The 19037-nt window shown below is 40.8% G+C and overlaps 1 protein-coding gene and 2 long non-coding RNA genes across 3 annotated transcripts; all 3 read left to right on the top strand.

Moving 5' to 3' along the window:
• The first annotated feature begins 2390 nt into the window (after positions 1 to 2390).
• Positions 2391 to 5142, top strand: LOC127906892 (uncharacterized). The gene is made up of 3 exons (XR_008063045.1): positions 2391 to 3502; positions 3940 to 3990; positions 4072 to 5142. It is a non-coding gene; the product is annotated as an uncharacterized LOC127906892 (long non-coding RNA).
• A 647-nt stretch (positions 5143 to 5789) lies between these two features.
• Positions 5790 to 8023, top strand: LOC127906893 (uncharacterized). The gene is made up of 4 exons (XR_008063046.1): positions 5790 to 6322; positions 6811 to 6861; positions 6983 to 7167; positions 7600 to 8023. It is a non-coding gene; the product is annotated as an uncharacterized LOC127906893 (long non-coding RNA).
• Positions 8024 to 14788: 6765 nt separating this feature from the next.
• On the top strand, positions 14789 to 18568 carry LOC118392635 (transmembrane protein 272-like). Its single transcript, XM_035784675.2, has 5 exons — positions 14789 to 14923; positions 15272 to 15355; positions 15446 to 15496; positions 15646 to 15837; positions 17368 to 18568. The coding sequence occupies exons 2-5, from the start codon at positions 15301 to 15303 to the stop codon at positions 17601 to 17603; spliced, it is 534 nt and encodes a 177-aa protein (XP_035640568.1). The 5' UTR covers positions 14789 to 14923; positions 15272 to 15300; the 3' UTR covers positions 17604 to 18568.
• The last annotated feature ends 469 nt before the right edge of the window (positions 18569 to 19037 follow it).

A 19037-nucleotide genomic window follows, 5' to 3' on the forward strand; every position in this document is an offset into this window, starting at 1 on the left:
TGGACTTCATTTAAGTGTCACATAATCTTTCACATGATCTCAATATATATACACCTGTTCTGAAAGACCCCAGAGCCTGCAACACCACTAAGCAAGGGGCACCACCAAAGAAGCGGCACCAAGAAGGCCAAGGAGCTCTCCAAACAGGTCAGGGACAAAGTTGTGGAGAAGTACAGATCAGGGTTGGGTTATAAAAAAATATCAGAAACTTTGAACATCCCGCAGAGCACCATTAAATCCATTATTCAAAAATTGAAATAATATGGCACCACAACAAACCTGCCAAGAGAGGGCCGCCCACCAAAACTCACAGACCAGGCAAGGAGGGAATTAATCAGAGAAGCAACAAAGAGACCAAAGATCAGCCTGAAGGAGCTGTAATGCTCCACATTGGAGATTGGATTATCTGTCCATAGGACCACTTTAAGCCATACACTCCACAGAGCTGGGCTTTAGAGAAGAGTGGCCAGAAAAAAAGCATTTGCTTAAAGAAAGAAATAAGCAAACACGTTTGGTGTTTGCCAAAAGGCATGTGGGAGACTCCCCAAACATATGGAAGAAGGTACTCTGGTCAGATGAGACTAAAATTGAGCTTTCTGGCCATCAAGGAAAACACTATGTCTGGTGCAAACCCAACACCTCTCATCACGCCAAGAAACCATCCCCACAATGAAGCTTGGTGGTGGCAGCATCATGCTGTGGGGATGTTTTTCATCAGCAGGGACTGGGAAACTGGTCAGGATTTTTGTATTTTACTAGACAAGTCAGTTAAGAACATGTTCTTATTTTCATTGACAGCCTAGGAACAATGGGTTAACTGCCTTGTTCATGGGCAGAACAACAGATTTTTACCTTGTCTGCTCAGGGATTCGATCTTGAAACCTTTCGGTTACTAGTCCAACACCAACCACTATAGTACCTGCTGCCCCAATTGAAGGAATGATGGATGGTGCTAAATACAGGGAAATTCTTGAGGGAAACCTGTTTCAGTCTTCCAGAGATTTGATGTCTGGGACAGAGGTTTCCCTTCCAGCAGGACAACGACTCTAAGCAGACTGCTAAAGAAACACTTAAGTGGTTTAAGGGTAAACATTTAAATGTCTTGGAATGGCCTAGTCAAAGCCCAGACCTCAATCCAATTGAGAATGTGTATATGACTTAAAGATTGCTTTACACCAGCGGAACCCATCCAACTTGAAGCAGTTTTGCCTTGAAGAATGGGCAAAAATCCCAGTGGCTAGATGTGCCAAGCTTTTATAGAGACAACCCAGAGACTTGCAGCTGTAATTGCTGAAAAAGGTGTCTCTACAGAGTATTGACTTTGAGGGGGTGAATAGTTACGCACGCTCATGTTTTCTGTTTTTTTTTGTCTGATTTCTTGTTTGTTTCACAATAAAACACATGTTGCATCTTCAGTGGTAGACATGTTGTGTAAATCAAATGATACAAACCCCCCAAAAATCTATTTTAATTCCAGGTTGTAAGGCAACAAAATAGGAAAAATGCCAAGGGGGGTGAATACTTTCTCAAGCCACTGTAAGCAGGCAATGAAAGCTCCTACAATATTCGAAGATGACATTTCTCTAAAACAGGCTATAGGCTACATGTGCACCACCAAGTCAGAACAGTAGGCTAAGCTATGAATAAAGGGAAAGGGACCAAATTATTAGGGTGAGGCACATGGGCTACTAACAGCTTACTACACAACAAAGACTTAGTATTACTTTCTTAGCTACAGTATACATATCTCCCTGGCATATTACATAATGTTTGTCAGCAGTGTGCTCACTTGAACAGGAGGGTGGCGCGGCAGTCATCAGACTTTGTCACCAAAGCCTGGCCATCTCTGGATTTATGGTGCTTTCAAGACAACTGGGAACTCAGAAAAAAACAATGTTGAATCATGATGTCAGTGATCTTCAGGTCGAAGCTCTAGAAAGAGGCTAGAGCTCCCGACTTGGAATTCTGAGTTGAATGACCATTCTCAGTTGTCTTGAACTCACTGAAGTCTGAAATTTCCCAGTTCCGAGTTTCCAGTTGTTTTGAATGTGGCAGAAGTCATGCTGGATTGACAGCATGGCCAATATATTCCACTTTTTCTGGCCTATGGTGTTGAATGTGTATCCTTTTAAGCTTGGAAAAGAGACCTTTAAACCCAGACTTGGACCACCGTCCCACTCCACTGAGTAGCAGGCTAGTGATTGCTTTGCAACGCTTATAGTTACCCACTAATTCCTTCCAAACAACTCTTTGTTGAATTTGCGATTTCCAACTTGTTGTGTAATGTTTATGTCCAATGGCCGATGAGCACCGATACATTTTATCCATAATTTTGCTTCATTATGACAAGAATTGAAAGGATTTGCCAGTCGATTGTCAACGTGATTCATGATGATGACTGATGTCCAGCTTGCTAGCTAAGATTTTGAAAGTATGATGTTGACATGATCAGTCCAATCAAAGCTACGGTAGATATAATGTGATTTGACATAATTTTATCTCTGGCCAATGACCTTGAGCCTTCTTGGATGGGCATTTCTAATGTAACTCTATGGCAGCATCCAAGGCGCTTGAATTTTCCAGCTCTCCCCATAGCTTTTTGCCGTGACGTACAGTAGTGTCCCCATGAGTGACAGAACACTGAGCCAATCACGTTGCAACTAGAGAACATTACCAACCTGGCTTCCCCACCACCACAGAAAGCACTGAGCTAAGCTGAGATCCCTTACTCAAGAAAGCAAAAAAGAGACCATGCAGCTTTATTAACGGAATAATTAAAAAAATATATATATATATTTATATGTGACAGGCAATGCCACTGCTGAATACAACTGCAACTTTAAATCAATATAGTGTTTGTGTTTGAATTAAGATGCAGGATTAAGATGTCAAATCTGCTGCCACCCACAAGATGCAGTAGTGATAAAGTCCGGAGAATGTGGAGTTTCTTATCATTCATTCAACTGAAAGTACTACCTTTAGATTCATACTGTTAGTAAGGTCACCGTAGTTCCATTTTTAGCGACGTTCCAATTCCCTTTTCACTTCTGCATTCATAGTTGATTTGGTGTTCAGCAGCGTAAGTGTCTGACCACTTAAGAGAACGCAAGTTCTACAGCTACAACAGGTAGGAAATGTATTAACTCACAGGATTTCTGCACTTCTATTCTCTCTCTCCTAGACGAGGATAACTCTGATCTATATGCGTTAGCCAACCAGCAGTGAACAGTTAAGTAATGATGGTTCAATTGTAGCATTGTGTCAACAATAGATATATTTAGTTAGCCTATGTGACTGTGGGGAGTGTGACGGTGGGGAGCCTAGAAACTGACTGAAGTGGGAGTAAAGATAAGATACTGCCAAAGTGCAGAAGGGACACATAACGACTACAGTGTTATCACTTCTTGTCTTCATGAAAAAGTACATTTTACATTTTGTCTCATCCGCCATTCAGGTCAATCCCACCAATCTGTGTCACGCACCATGGGCAGATGTATCCAAGGTGCGTACCTGAGCTACTTCCTTTATAAAGTATTAGCCACGTTACAATCTTGACGGCATTACAGAAGCCTCAAAAAATAGGTGTTTAACATACCGGCAAAACTGATGCCCAACTGTGCAGTCGATGACGTGGCACGCAACCATTGGTTGATGAAATGTAGTCCGTCTGGAATGTGACCCATGTAACATGACATCATAACTCTTAATATACATATTGCACCCCTCTAGAGAACAGTTAGTCATGGTATGGCTGCGCTGTTGATGATAACTGAAGGGTAGGGAAACAATGACACATGTCTGTTAATAAATGTACACGATTATAAATGTATACATTTATAAAGGTTTCTAAAATGTAAAGATGTTATATCATCATGCTATGCAACCATAGATAGGGCATGAAACAACAACAAAAACATTTTGTGTTGTCTAATTCTGCAGTTTGCAAGCTGGTCTTATGGGTTGCAGTTTGTGTGACCTTCATTGTCTTGGGTAAGTAGCTAGTAAGAAAAACATATCGTTATCACACCGCATCATCTTTCATCGACAAAACTCCTCTACTTCTCCACATAGGTGCTGTGTACACTGATGACTGCCCAGTGAAACGTGTCATCCCTATCCACATGATCATTTCTGGATCTTTCGGTCTCCTCTCTGTATTCTTCTCCTGCTGCAAGGACCGTGTTGTGTGCCAATATTTGTCGAAACTATTTTCGTTCATGATCATCATCTGGCTCATTATTGGTACGAGACATCAAATTACGATACATGTTGCCTGGTTTGAATATTTTTTAAATGCTTCCTTTCCTCCCTCCTTTCCTCCCTCCTTTCCTCCCTCCTTTCTTTGAGGTAATCACTGATCTGTTTCTGTATTGCTTCCAACAATCCAACATTATCAGCTCAGTGATTACTTCACGGAAGGAAGGAAGGAAGGAAGGAAGGAAGGAAGGAAGGAAGGAAGGAAGGAAGGAAGGAAGGAAGGAAGGAATGTACTGAAACTGTAATTTCAGCAAGCACCATCTCAGATTGTTCTGAAATCATTTCTGTAGTTAGAAACAGATAAGATTAGGATTTCTGCAACATTATTTTGTTGAAAAATAATTTGATCTCTGAGAAGCTAATTGATTGCCAAATTGCCCATTTTAATTTATAGTATTCATATAATATTCTATAAATGTAGTCTGATTTGGACCAAACTTTTAGCTAACTTAGCCTTAACTCGACACTGCACAAAACTACACAAGATCTCTCAAACTGTGTACATTGATTACATTTCATGAAGATGACTGATGACAGAAATCCTCTATACCTCTTTGTGGCCTCTACCACCATCATATTGGACATTATTATAGGTACAGTGCCTTGCGAAAGTATTCGGCCCCCTTGAACTTTGCGACCTTTTGCCACATTTCAGGCTTCAAACATAAATATATAAAACTGTATTTTTTTTGTGAAGAATCAACAACAAGTGGGACACAATCATGAAGTGGAACGACATTTATTGGATATTTCAAATTTTTCAACAAATCAAAAACTGAAAAATTGGCCGTGCAAAATTATTCAGCCCCTTAAGTTAATACTTTGTAGCGCCACCTTTTGCTGCGATTACAGCTGTAAGTCGCTTGGGGTATGTCTCTATCAGTTTTGCACATCGAGAGACTGAATAGTAAAAATAGAGAAAACCCTTGAATGAGTAGGTGTGTCCAAACTTTTGACTTGTACTGCATGTATACTTTGGGTGCAAGAGGTCCTCTGTCCAGTGTCTGTTATTCTTTTGCCCATCTTAATCTTTTATTTTTATTTGCCAGTCTGAGATATGGCTTTTTATTTGCAACTCTGCCTAGAAGGTCAGCATTCCTGAGTCGCCTCTTCACTGTTGACGCTGGTGTTTTGCGGGCACTATATTATTGAAGCTGCCAGTTAAGGACTTGTGAGGCGTCTGTTTCTCAAACTAGACACTCTAATGTACTTGTCCTCTTGCTCAGTTGTGTACCGGGGCCTCCCACTCCTCTTTCTATTCTGGTTAGAGTCCGTTTGCGCTGTTCTGTGAAGGGAGTAGTACACAGCGTTGTACGAGCTCTTCAGTTTCTTGACAATTTCTCAGAACAAGAAAAGACCAACGACTTTCGGAAGAAAGTTCTTTGTTTCTGAACATTTTGAGATGGTAATCGAACCCACAAATGCTGACGCTCCAGATACTCTACTAGTCTAAAGGCCAGTTGCATTGCTTCTTTAATCAGCACAAAAGTTGTCAGCTGTGCTAACATAATTTCAAAAGGGTTTTCTAATGATCAATTAGCCTTTTAAAATGATAAACTTGGATTAGCTAACACAACGTGCCATTGGAGCACGGGAGTGATGGTTGCTGATAATGGGCCTCTGTGTGCCTATGTAGATATTCCATTAAAAATCGCTTGTTTCCAGCTACAATAGTAATTTACAAGATTAACAATGTCTACACTGTATTTCTGCTCAAGTTGATGTTATTTTAATGGACAAAATTGTGCTTTTCTTTCAAAAACAAGGACATTTCTAAGTTACCCCAAACTTTTGGACTGCAGTGTATGTTTACAACTGAAATCATTACTAATCAATCTCTTATCTATTATCTCTGTTGTGGCTATTTGAGAATTGTGAGAGCTATACATTACATTTCTATCTCCAATGTTCCAAGCTTTGCACACCACTGAATTAATACAGCGTCCTATGTCATGTTTGTGTCATGGCTCTTTATCGCCCTCTGTAGGCCTGACTGTGTCGCACAAGATGGAGAGGGGAAATCTGCTGCAACACATGCGTCACCCTTCCAAACCAACCATATCAGGTGGAATGAAATACGTTCCATTGCATCACTTAAGAGTTGCTCAGATCAATTGAATCATTTAGGGTCGAATCCTAACTTCCACTTAAAGCGCCCTTCCGCAGTTGAAACAATAACATAGCTCTTGGTAAACAGCTGAGGGATGGGGCTGCAGAAATGTAACCACTATCGCATAATTAATAGACATGGCTATGGATGCAAGGACTGACCATCCATGCTATCGATTTACATTTACTTCATATACAAACATTGGAGTAAAATTCAAACAAGCTTATATTTTGGGTTCTGAGGATGACAGTTGAACTCAGCTCATGAGACATTTCTAAGTTATATTATTTAATAATCAATGGGTACATATCATTAATATATAGGTCCAAAAATGTATGTAGTAGCTGCAGATTACCACTTTAAGTCAAAGGGATAAATGTAGCTAAAATATGTAGATTGGGTTTAGGGCAAAAATCTGAACCTCTATCTTCTCTCTCCCCCAGGTATCTCAAAACTACTTGCGTGTGTCATTCCTATCGCTCAGATCACCATAGGTGAGTAGCTGAAGTAATACTTTTATAATACACCTTCCTTACCATTGTTGTACACTTTGCAACCCCCTCTTGCTGCAACTGACTATCCCAAACTCTCCTACCCCTATGTATTACTTTATAGGTGCAGTGTACCTGTATGACTGCCCCCGGCAGCACTACATCCCCATTTACCTGGTGGTAATGCCCTGCTCTCCTGCCTACCATGTGCCCAGGACTCAGATGACATGGCCCCCAACCTCCTGAACCACCTCTGCACCACCTGGAGCACCCTGACCTCCCTCTTCCTCTTCTGTTGGTTCATCAGCGGTGAGTCTGAGAGACCGTGGGAGAGAGAAAGACGGTGTGGTAGGATAGAGAAAGAACACTGTGTGTGTGTGTGTGTGTGTGTGTGTGTGTGTGTGTGTGTGTGTGTGTGTGTGTGTGTGTGTGTGAGAGAGAGGAGGAAGCGTTCCAGCACACTTTTAACCTCTTCCAAGAACTAACTGATTCCCACCAAAAATACAACGTTACAGTATCTCAAGCTGTGACAGTGAAAAACTAGTGAAAATAACAGACTTGTGAGTTTTACATTCTGTTAGGAAACATTTACTTGACAAACTGACCGTCTTTTCAACTTCATACCAAAGGCCTCTCTCTTTCTCTTTCTCGCCCTCTCTCCCTCTCTTGCACTCTTGCTCTCTCGCTCTCTCTCTCTCTCTCTCTCTCTCTCTCTCTCTCACTCTCTCTCTCTCTCTCTAGGTAACGTGTGGATCTACTCCATCTATCAGCCCAATTTCAACCAGACACTGACTGAGGACCCCTACTGCAACAAGACCCTGTACCTGTTTGCCTTCTGGACCACCACTCTAGCCTACATTGTGCTGGGCCTTCTGCTGCTGGGGGGATGCTGTATGCTTGTCTGTGCCTCTATACTGGGCAAGAGGGACCCTGATGACAACATATCATGAGGGAGAGGATGAGAGGAGAGGAGACAACAGTACAAGACAGGAGGAGGAGGAAGGGAGAGTAGAGGGCAGTAGAGGATTGAATAACGAATTATTGGTTTTAACTGTTATTATATATTACTGTGTTTCTGTATGAGAAACGTTGTTGCATTCATTCTCATTAGTTCAATTTTAAGCTATTTATACGTTATTAAATGTATTAAAGAAAATATTCAAATTGTGAATAATGTGCCTGTGTTTCATGTTATGATCCTAGTCTGGTGTAGGTATATGATTGTATCAGTGATTCAGTTTAATCTGCAGAACAAAACTGTTTTTTGTATCACAATTAGTCAGTGATACAGGTCTATCAGAGCCACATTATTACCAGTTCTTACCTTCTGGGTAACAGTTGCATTTTCATGCCTAAGGTATATTGTTCATACATTATATATCTCTATGGATAGCTCTACGTAATCATTGACTAACAAACATATCAGGCTTACTGTTATGTGTTGGACTGGGAGCCTTACAACCCCTGAAATCAAAATGAAACTGAAAGATTCAGTGACTTGAGAATCCCAGACAAACCTTGTTCAGTTTAAATGTTACTCCATTTGAACTCTTTGTACAGCTATTTTCTTTCATTCAATGTTTTCAAAATGCCCTATTCACCGATAACATCACAGGATACTACTTATCTGTATGATTTGACAAAAACAGTGCTTTAATTAGTATGAGCTGCACAAGGCCTATATGAGCTGTCTTATTTGACACATAATATTTTGGTGTCCCCAACCTGGCTTAAAATACGTAAACTCCTTTCAAATACTTGAGCTGCACTGATTGAGTTGCCTTGTACAAGGGAATCAATTGAATAATCCCAAAAGTGCAAAGTCCATGCTAAATCAAACGCCGTTCAAATTACCAAGACAGTTAGAAGCCTTTCAAAATCACTGGGTTTAAATATACAATTATTATAATCACATTTTCCCTAACCCACTGCCCTAACCCATCTGGACAAGAGGAATACCTATGTAAGAATACTGTTCTTTGGCTACCGCTCAGCATTTTACACCATAGTACCCTCCAAATTCATCATTAAGCTCGAGACCCTGGGTCTCGACCCCACCCTGTGCAACTGGGTCCTGGACTTTCTGACGGGACGCCCCCAGGTGGTGAGGGTAGGAAACAACATCTCCACCCCGTGGATCCTCAACACTGGGGCCCCACAATGGGACAGCCTACAGGGAGGAGGTGAGGGCCCTCTGAGTGTGGTGTCAGGAAAATAACTTCAAACTCAACGTTAACAAAACAAAGGAGATGACGTGGACTTCAGGAAACAGCAGAGTGAGCACCCCCTTATCCACATCAACAGGACAGTAGTGGGAAGGTGGAACTTTTAAATTCCTCGGCGTACACATCACGGACAAATTGAAATGGTCTACCCACACAGACAGTGCCACTTCAACCTCAGGAGGCTGAAGAAATTTGGCTTGTCACCAAAAACACTCACAAACTTTTATTACCGCCTGGTACGGCAACTGCTACACCCACAACCATAAGGCTCTCCAGAGGGTAGTGAGGTCTCCAGAGGGTAGTGAGGTAGTGTGGTCTGCACAACGCATCAACGCAAACTACCTTCCCTCCAGGACACCTACACCGCCCGATGTCACCGGAAGGCTTAAAAGATCATCAAGGACAACAACCACCTGAGTCACTGCCTGTTCACCCCGCTATCATCCAGAGGGCGAGGTCAGTACAGAGACTGAAAAACAGCTTCTATCTCAAGGCCATCAGACTGTTAAAAAGCGATCATTAACATTGAGTGGCTGCTGCCAACATACTGACTCAAATCTCTAGCCACTTTAATAATAAAAAATTGGATGTAATAAATATATCACTAGTCACTTTAAACAATGCCACTTAATATAATGTTTAATATAATGTTTACATACCCTACATTACTCATCTCATATATATATATACTCATATATATACACTGTATATTATATATATACACTATATATATACACTGTATATACACACATACTGTATACACACACATATATATATACCATCTACTGCATCTTGCCTATGCCGTTCGGCCATCGCTCATCCATATATTTATATGTACATATTGTTACTCATTCCTTTGTTTTTGTGAAATGGTTAGATTACTTGTTAGATATGACTGCATTGTCGGAACTAGAAGCACAAGCATTTCGCTACACTCGCATTAACATCTGCTAATCATGTGTATTTGAGCAATAACATTTGATCTGATTTGATTAGTTACAAAAGAGACATGAGGGGGGCCATAATGAAGCTTGGGAGGGGCTGAGCGCAGGGAAAACAATCGCATGTGACAGTACTGATAAGGGGAGAAACCGTTGAAGGCTCAAACCACTTAGTTCCCTGCTAAGCAAGAACGATGCATAAGGAGGAGTGATAAAGGAGGAGACTCCACCCAAAGTGGGGTATGAATACCACCACAGGGGAAAGCTATGTCTTTGACTGAATACAGCTGTATCGACCCTTTGGGAAGTCCGTGAGTTATTTACTCGGAAAATTAGAAGCTAACAACATGGATCATAAAGGGGTGGCAGCGTAGCCTAGTGGTTAGAGCGTTGGACTTGTAACCATAAGGTTGCGAGTTCAAACTCCTGAGCTGACAAGGTACAAATCTGTCGTTCTGCCCCTGAACAGGCAGTTAACCCACTGTTCCCAGGCCGTCATTGAAAATAAGAATATGTTCTTAACTGACTTGCCTGGTTAAATAAAGGTAAAAAAAAAAAAAAAAAAATGAGACTACACAGACTAATACACAAGCTCACAGACCACAATGCCCTGCTACGTGTGCCTCCCCTTCCCCTCAAGAATGGTCTACCATATTGTCACGCCATAGTTATCTTTGTTTTCTTTATTATTTTGGTTAGGTCAGGGTGTGACATGGGGGATTTGTGTGTTTAGTTTGGTCTAGGGTTTTTTGTATGTTGATGGGGCTGTATCCTTTCTAGGTAGTTTGTAGGTCTATGGTTGCCTAGATTGGTTCTCAATTAGAGGCAGCTGTCTATCTTTGTCTCTGATTGGGAACCATATTTAGGCAGCCATATTCTGTGGGTACTTTGTGGGTGGTTGTCTTCTGTCTTTGTGTCATTGCACCAGATAGGACTGTTTCGGTTTTCACATTTGTTGTTTTGTATTGTGTAGTGTTCTCGTGTATGGTCTTTATTAATGCAACCGCTGTGTCAGATTTCAAAAAAGCTTTACGGAAAAAGCAAACCATGCAATAATCTGAGTACGGCGCTCAGAGCCCAAACAAGCCAAAAAAGATATCTGCCATATTGTGCAGTAAACAGAAGTCAGAAATAACATTATAAATATTCACATACCTTTGATGATCTTCATCAGAATGCACTCCCAGGAATCCCAGTTCCACAATAAATGCTTGATTTGTTCGATAATGTCCATCATTTATGTCCAAATAGCTCCTTTTGTTAGCGCGTTTGGTAAACAAATCCAAACTCACGAAGCGCGTTCACTAGGAGCAGACTAAAAGTCAAAAAGTTATGTTAGTCCGTAATAACATGTCAAACGAAGTATAGAATAAATCTTTAGGATGTTTTTAACATAAATCTTCAATAATGTTCCAACCGGAGAATTCCTTTGTCTGTAGAAATGCAATGGAACAGAGCTTGCTCTCACGTGAACGAGCATGGCCAGCTCGTGGCTCTCTGGCAGACCTCTGACTTGTTCGACCCCACTTCACAGTAGAAGCATCAAACAAGGTTCTAAAGACTGTTGACATCTAGTGGAAGCCTTAGGAAGTGCAACATGACCAATATCTCACTGTATCTTCAATTGGGAATGAGTTGAAAACCAACCTCAGATTTTTTCTCAGGGTTTTGCCTGCCATATGAGTTCTATTATAGTCACAGATATCATTCAAACAGTTTTAGAAACTTCAGAGTGTTGTCCATCCAAATATAATAATAATATGCATATATTAGCAACTGGGACTGACTAGCAGGCAGTTTACTCTGGGCACCTCTGGGCACCTTATTCATCCAAGCTACTCAATACTGCCCCCAGCCATAAGAAGCTAGTGTTCAGCGAAATAACAACACAATGTCAAATACAGGTATCCTAGACAAAGACAGTAAGTAACATCCAATCACATTAACCGTCACTCTCTCGTGGGAATTGCACTAACGGTATGTATGAAGCCAAATGTAGCTGCTGATCATGTTGGTATCTGTACTGATGGTGCAAAAGCCATGATGGGAGACATAGTGGAGTGGTAACGTGCGTGCAAGCAGTTTCTCCCGACACCACTTGGGTACACTGCAGCATCCACTGAGAGGCTCTTGCCTCCAAGGGAATGCCTGACAGCTTGAAAGACGTTTTGGACACTACAGTGAAAATGTGCTAACTTTGTTATTATAGCAAGGCCCTTGAACTCTCGTGTATTTTCTGCACTATGCAATGATATGGGCAGCGATCATGTAACGCTTTTACATACAGAGTTCATATGCAAGAATGGCTGGTTCCTACAGTCATAGGAGCCAGCCATTCTTGCATGGTCCTCCTTAAGTCATCATTAATAATTCAGTATTATCATTTTTTTCTCTTTGACTAGAGGTAATGGGATGACCGAGAGTGTATCATCCTGTGAACATTTTATTTAATCAGAAGCCACTTTAGAATTACAAATTAGTTCTTATTTTCACTGTACAGGGCCTTTGACATCAAAACATGTTATCAAATCAAAATACTCTAATAAAAAGCATGAGCTGGAGTACCCGCAGAGAACATGATTTAGTGTTGAGGTGCTGACTAAATAAACTAAATAAACTAAATAAATATATAAAAAGAAATAAAGAGAGTTGCACACTCTATACACATGAACTCCCAATAATTTATTGGGTAAAACACCAACGTTTCGGGCATCACTGTGCCTTCCTCAGGGTAATGTCATGAATGTTTGAACCAGGTTATATAGACAAGCCCAAACTAAAATATAATATAAAATATATGCCATTTAGCAGACGCTTTTATCCAAAGCGACTTACAGTCATGTGTGCATACATTCTACGTGTGGGTGGTCCTGGGAATCAAACCCACTACCCTGGCGTTACAAGCGCCATGCTCTACCAACTGTGCTACAGAAGGACCAAACTTTTTATAGTCCCGTACCCCTTCAAACATTCAACCTCCAGCTGCGTACCCCCTCTAGCACCAGGGTCAGTACACTCTCAAATGTTTTTTTTGCCATCATTGAAAGCCTGCCACACACACACACTATACGATACATTTATTAAACATAAGAATGAGTGTGAGTTTTTGTAACAACCCGGCTCGTGGGAAGTGACGTAGAGCTCTTATAGGACCAGGGCACAAATAATAATATAATAATAATCAATAATTTTGCTCTTTATTTAACCATCTTACATATAAAACCTTATTAAAATTGTGAATAACTCACCACAGGTTAATGAGAAGGGTGTGCTTGAAAGGATGCACATAACTCTGCAATGTTGGGTTGTATTGGAGAGAGTCTGTCTTCAATCATTTTCCACACACAGTCTGTGCCTGTATTTAGTTTTCATGCTAGTGAGGGGCGAGAATCCACTCTCACAGATGTATGTGGTTGCAAAGGGCATCAGTGTCTTAACAGTGTGATGTGCCAAGGCAGGATACTCTGATGACTTAAGGAGGACCATGCAAGAATGGCTGGCTCCTATGTCTGTAGGAGCCAGCCATTCTTGCATGGTCCTCCTTAAGTCATCATTAATAATTCAGTATTATAATTTTTTTCTCTTTGTCTACAGGTAATGGGATGACCTAGAGTGCATATCCACCCAACTATGATCAGACCTACGGGAGCAAAACATACTGTGACAAAACTGTTTACATTCTCTACCTCTATCATATTGGACATTGCAAGTGCAGTGACACTGTCCGCATGGATTATCAAGCTCTTTCAGCAATTTGATCTCTGTGGTGATAGTTTCAGTGTTGCTTTCTGTGAGTGCTGCTGAAGATGTTATGGGAAGTGTGTGCTGTAAATACTCCAAACTATGGGAGGGCTGTGGCGGTGAGGGGACGTTAGTACCTTGGCAGGCTGTGAGGAATGTATGGCAACATAAATGTCATACAAGCTGACAATGTTTACGGGCTGCCTGGACAGGAGTGATCTCAGGAGGAATTCTTGGGGTGTTTTGAGATTTTTTTTTGATGAAAGGATTTTTGACTTGCCTTATTGCTGAACCATCCAGTCTATTTGTCATATACTGTAAATCAACACATTGGTATGCTAATAAAATCAAACAACATCTTCCCCATTGAGTTCAATGAGAAATATACAGTACATACTTTATGCATTATCATTGGGATACACTCATTTGAAGTGTTGCAACGATCAAGTGGTGCCTTGAGGACTATTTTCAAACATCCTGTCTTAAAGATATTACAAACTAGCATTCTGTTCATTAATGTAACTCTGGTAACTCTGGCTTTTGCAATGTTAGCCTTTGAAAAGAGAAAATGCAAAGGAAATGGCTGCTAAGAATAATTCTCTATACAGGGTATGTAACGATGTTCGTCTGAGGAAGAATGAGTAGACCAAAGCTCAGCGTGGTACGTGTTCATATTTCCTTTAATTAACTGAACACTAAATACAAAAGAACAAGAGAATAAATTAAAACCGAAACAGTCCCATATGGTGCAAACACTGAAACGGAAAACAGCCCATAGTATGAAAACAGGCTGCCTAAGTATGGTTCTCAATCAGAGACAACGATTGACAGCTGCCTCTGATTGGGAACCATACCAGGCCAAACACCTAGAAATATAACACACAGAACCAAAACATAGAATGCCCACCCCAACTCACGCCCTGACCAAACTAAAATAGAGACATAAAAAGGTCAGGACGTGACAGGGTATGAGTTGTGTTGTAGAGTGTGGTTAAGGGGTGTTGCAATGGTTCTGCTTTGCCCCGAGGGTGCATTTCAAAACATCCTACCTCAATGGTAGAAGTTTCAAAGTTGACTAATTATGGCACAATCTGTGAGGCTACACGGTAACGGAAAAGCAAAAATCTTGACAGATTCACTCCTTCACAAAAGAGACAGGTAAGAGATACTCACAAAATAAAACAGATTTTATGTATTGAATACTGTAAACTGTAAACTAATTTGAGGGTTCAGTGTTTATTTCCACGTCATCTGGCAACCATTCATTTATGATTTCAGCATTTGACATAAAGTTAATCAAGTAAGAACCGATATCTACGCTGGTTTTTATCTTATCCATCATTTATTGGTGGCACATTGTATAGTAGTGAATAAAAACTGAAACTAGTATATTTAAACGTCGGAGTCTTTACTGTCTGCAATTTGGTAAATAAAACTTTGAACCTCGAACCATCTATCAAATATTTCAAGTTGAAATGACTGTTCAGAGACCAATCCTGTGTCTAGTCCTTTTAGATTTAAAGGACTCACAAAAGATGAAGACTTCACAGAGGTCTTCCGTTCTGTCATCCTGTCTGATCTCAATAATAGGTACAGTAGTTACCTCTCATATAACAAACGAGTGTTCAGTGTTTTCAGCATGTTGTCGAGTTTGTGATCTCTTGATCTCTCTGTCTACAGTTGTGCTGAATATCATCCTGTGGATGTGTCTAATGTCAGCAGTGGGATTAGGTGTGTACATCATATTTCCTTTCCTCTCCATACTCCTTACTGCGAGAATGACATTGATGGTGGATAAGATGCTGCAAGATGCCTAAAACCACCCTTTGAGAGAAACTGACATACTGTGTATATAATCAATCTCCACTTTCTTCCTTTAGGGGCTATGCACCTACATGACTGCCCCTTACAGCCTTATATCCCCATCTACCTGCTGGTGATCGGGCTGACGTCCATCGCCTCCCTGCTCCTAGCCTACCTCAATAACACACTGGAGACTGGCTTCCTGAGCCTACTGTGTTCCTCCTGCATCTTCCTCCTCCAACTCTTCAACCTCGGCTGGTTCATCACAGGTAAGCAAGAGGGATGAGGAAAGGAGATTGAGGGAAGGGAGAAGGAGGTGGCAATAGGCACATAGGGGCAAATCCTATCTTCCACTTAAGTCAAATTTTCACTTGCATTCATGCATTAATGTCAATGGGAGACTAACTGAAAGGATTTGCCATGTAGAGAGGCTAGGGGAGACAAGAAAGTTCTGGTGCACAAACCGGTCAACCAGAACACTTGAGCACAGGAAGTTGCAGAATAGCCTAGCACCACCAACTTCACATTGTCATTACCAATACATAGACTCCACAGTATGTCACAAAGTCAACAGTAACGTTATTTCCCCAAATCTGTATATACAGTGCATTGGGGACTACTTTACTATTTCCACATTATGTTACGTTACAGCCTTATTCTAAAATTGACTAAATCGTTATTTTCCCTCATCAATCTACACACAGCACCCCATAATGACAAAGCAAAAACAGGTTTTTAGAAATCTTTGCAAATTTATTAAAAATAAAAAACTTAAATATCACATTTACAAGTATTAAGACCATTTACTCAGTACTTGGTTGAAGCACTTTTGACAGCAGTTACAGCCTTGAGTCTGCTTGGATATGATGCTTCAAGCTTGGCACACCTGTATTTGTAGAGTTTCTCCCATTCTTCTGTGCAGATCCTCTCAAGCTCTGTCAGGGTGGATGGGGAGCGTCATTGCACAGCTATTTTCAGGTCTCTCCAGAGATGTTCGATCGGGGTCAAGTTAGTTCAGGGATTTGTCCCGAAAAACAAGTTTTAATGACTCCAACCTAAGTGTATGTAAACATCTGACTTCAACTGTATGTAAATAAGGTATTTCTGTTTTTATTTTTTTAATACATTTCCAGAAATGTCTAAAAACCTGTTTTTGCTTTGTCACTACGCAATATTTGTTTCAAAATGCTTTGTGATGTAGTCACGACAGACAAAGATATATAGTTAATCAGACTTTACCATGCATGTTGTTTACCAGCACATCAAGTACATGAAGACGGTAAGTAACAATTGGCTTCCATTTCCTGTTTCCTTTGCAACTTCAATACCACTGCCACTCTCTGTTGTCATCTATGCATAGTCACTTTAATTAACTCTACCTACATGTACATACTACCTCAACTAACTGGTGCCCCCGCACATTGACTCTGTACCGGCACCTCTATGTATATATTGTTATTTTTTCTTCTCCTCTTTAACTTGTTACTTTTATCTCTTATTCTTATCTATATTTTCTGAAACTGCACTGTCGGTTAGGGGCTCATAAGTAAGCATTTCACTGTAAGGTCTACTACACCTGTTGTATTCGGTGCATGTGACTAATAAAATGTTATTTGATTTGATCAATAGTGCTACAGTATTGTGTGTAGATTGATGAGGAAATTGCTTTATTTAAACAATTTTAGAATAAGGCTGTAACATAACAAAATGTGGAAAGAGTCAAGGGGTCTGAATACTTTCTGAATGCACCGTACCTATTATTGTCTGACATTATTCCTTGTTTTTCTCTGTATCTTAAGGGAGTGAGTGGGTGTACTCCATATATCCCCCGAACTATGACACAAATGGTGGAGAGAAGTACTGTCAGAGGAAGATATACCTGTTTGCTTTCTGGTTCAACAGCCTGGGCAGCATCTGTATGGCTGTGGTGTTCTTCTGTGGAGTGTTCTTCATCTTCCTTACCTGTGTGAAAATGGCATTTAGGGGACACCATCTACTCCATTCACATCAGAGATCGTATGGTGTGGACGCTTGAGAACTCCGTGGCACAGAAACCTCACTAACATGGTTTTGCTGTTCTTTCTTTCTTTCTTTCCATCTGTCTGTCTGTGTGTCTGTGTGTGTCTGTGGTGCCTGGAGAAGTGGGTATACAATAATGTTCCCAAATGTTCTGTCCAGTGAAGGAAAGTCGCACTGTGTGAAAAATTGTTTTTCCATAGTTTTTCCAGGTATTCACTCTCAATTGTAATTCATATTTTTTTTTTACCATATCAGGAGACAATTTTTGGGGTCTGGAAAAAAATCTAAAAATCTATATTTGGGGAGGTGTAGTTGCCATTTAATTCAGTTTCACACCAAGCAAGATACCTTTTGGCTAGCGGGGTTTCTGTAGCCTAGTGTACAACGTACAGTTGAAGTCAGAAGTTTACATACACTTAGGTTGGAGTCATTAAAACCTCATTTTTCAACCAGTCCACAAATTTCTTGTTCACAAACTATAGGTTTGGCAAGTCGGTTCAGACATCTACTTTGTGCATGACACAAGTCATTTTTCCAACAATTGTTTACAGACAGATTATTTAACTTATAATTCACTGTATCACAATTCCAGTGGGTCAGACGTTAACATACACAAAGTTGACTGTGCTTTTAAACAGCTTGGAAAATTCCATATAATTATGTCATGGTCAATATGCTGATAGAATTTAGGGAGTCTTGTTTTCAGATTAGCCTTGTTAAAATCCCCAGCTACAATGAATGCAGCCTCAGGATATGTGGTTTCCAGTTTACATAGAGTCAAATGAATTTCGTTCAGGGCCATCGATGTGTCTGCTTGGGGGGAAATATATGCGGCTGTGATTATAAACAAAGAGAATTCTCTTGGTAATAATGAGGTCAACATTTGATTGTGAGGAATTCTAAGTCAGGTGAACAGAAGGACTTGAGTTCCTGTATGTTGTTATGATCACACCACATCTCGTTAATCATAAGGAATCCCCCCCGCCCTTCTTCAAACCAGAAAGATGCTTGTTTCTGTCGGCGTGATGCGTGAAGAAACCAGCTGGCTATACCGACTGCGACAGCGTGTCTCGAGTGAGCTATGATTCCGTGAAGCAAAGAACGTTACAGTCTCTTATGTCTCTCTGGAATGCTACCCTTGCTCGGATTTCATCTCCCTTGTTGTCAAGAGACTGGACATTGGCGAGTAGTATGCTCGGGAGCGGTGCGCGATGTCCCCGTCTCCGGAGCCTGACCAGAAGACCACTTTGTCTGTATCTATATCCACAGTAAAACTAGTCCTATATCGACATAACCCGAAAGGCCACTCAGCAAGGAAGATGCCACTGCTCCAAAACCGCCATAAAAAAGCCATACTACGGTTTTCAATTGCACATGGGGACAAAGACTGATGAAACAAAAATAGAACCGTTTGGAGGAAAAAGGGGGAGGCTTGCAAGAACACCATCCC

Source organism: Oncorhynchus keta, chromosome 13, assembly GCF_023373465.1.
Source record: "Oncorhynchus keta strain PuntledgeMale-10-30-2019 chromosome 13, Oket_V2, whole genome shotgun sequence".
In the NCBI taxonomy this organism is placed as follows: domain Eukaryota; kingdom Metazoa; phylum Chordata; class Actinopteri; order Salmoniformes; family Salmonidae; genus Oncorhynchus; species Oncorhynchus keta.

Excerpts from the sequence above, each read along its gene's own strand:
- LOC118392635 (XM_035784675.2), top strand. The coding sequence starts at position 15,301 with ATGAAGACTTCACAGAGGTCTTCCGTTCTGTCATCCTGTCTGATCTCA. Across the intron at positions 15,356-15,445 it reads CTGTCTGATCTCAATAATAG|TTGTGCTGAATATCATCCTG; the intron begins GTACAGTAGTTA and ends CTCTGTCTACAG. Across the intron at positions 15,838-17,367 it reads CCTCGGCTGGTTCATCACAG|GGAGTGAGTGGGTGTACTCC; the intron begins GTAAGCAAGAGG and ends CTGTATCTTAAG.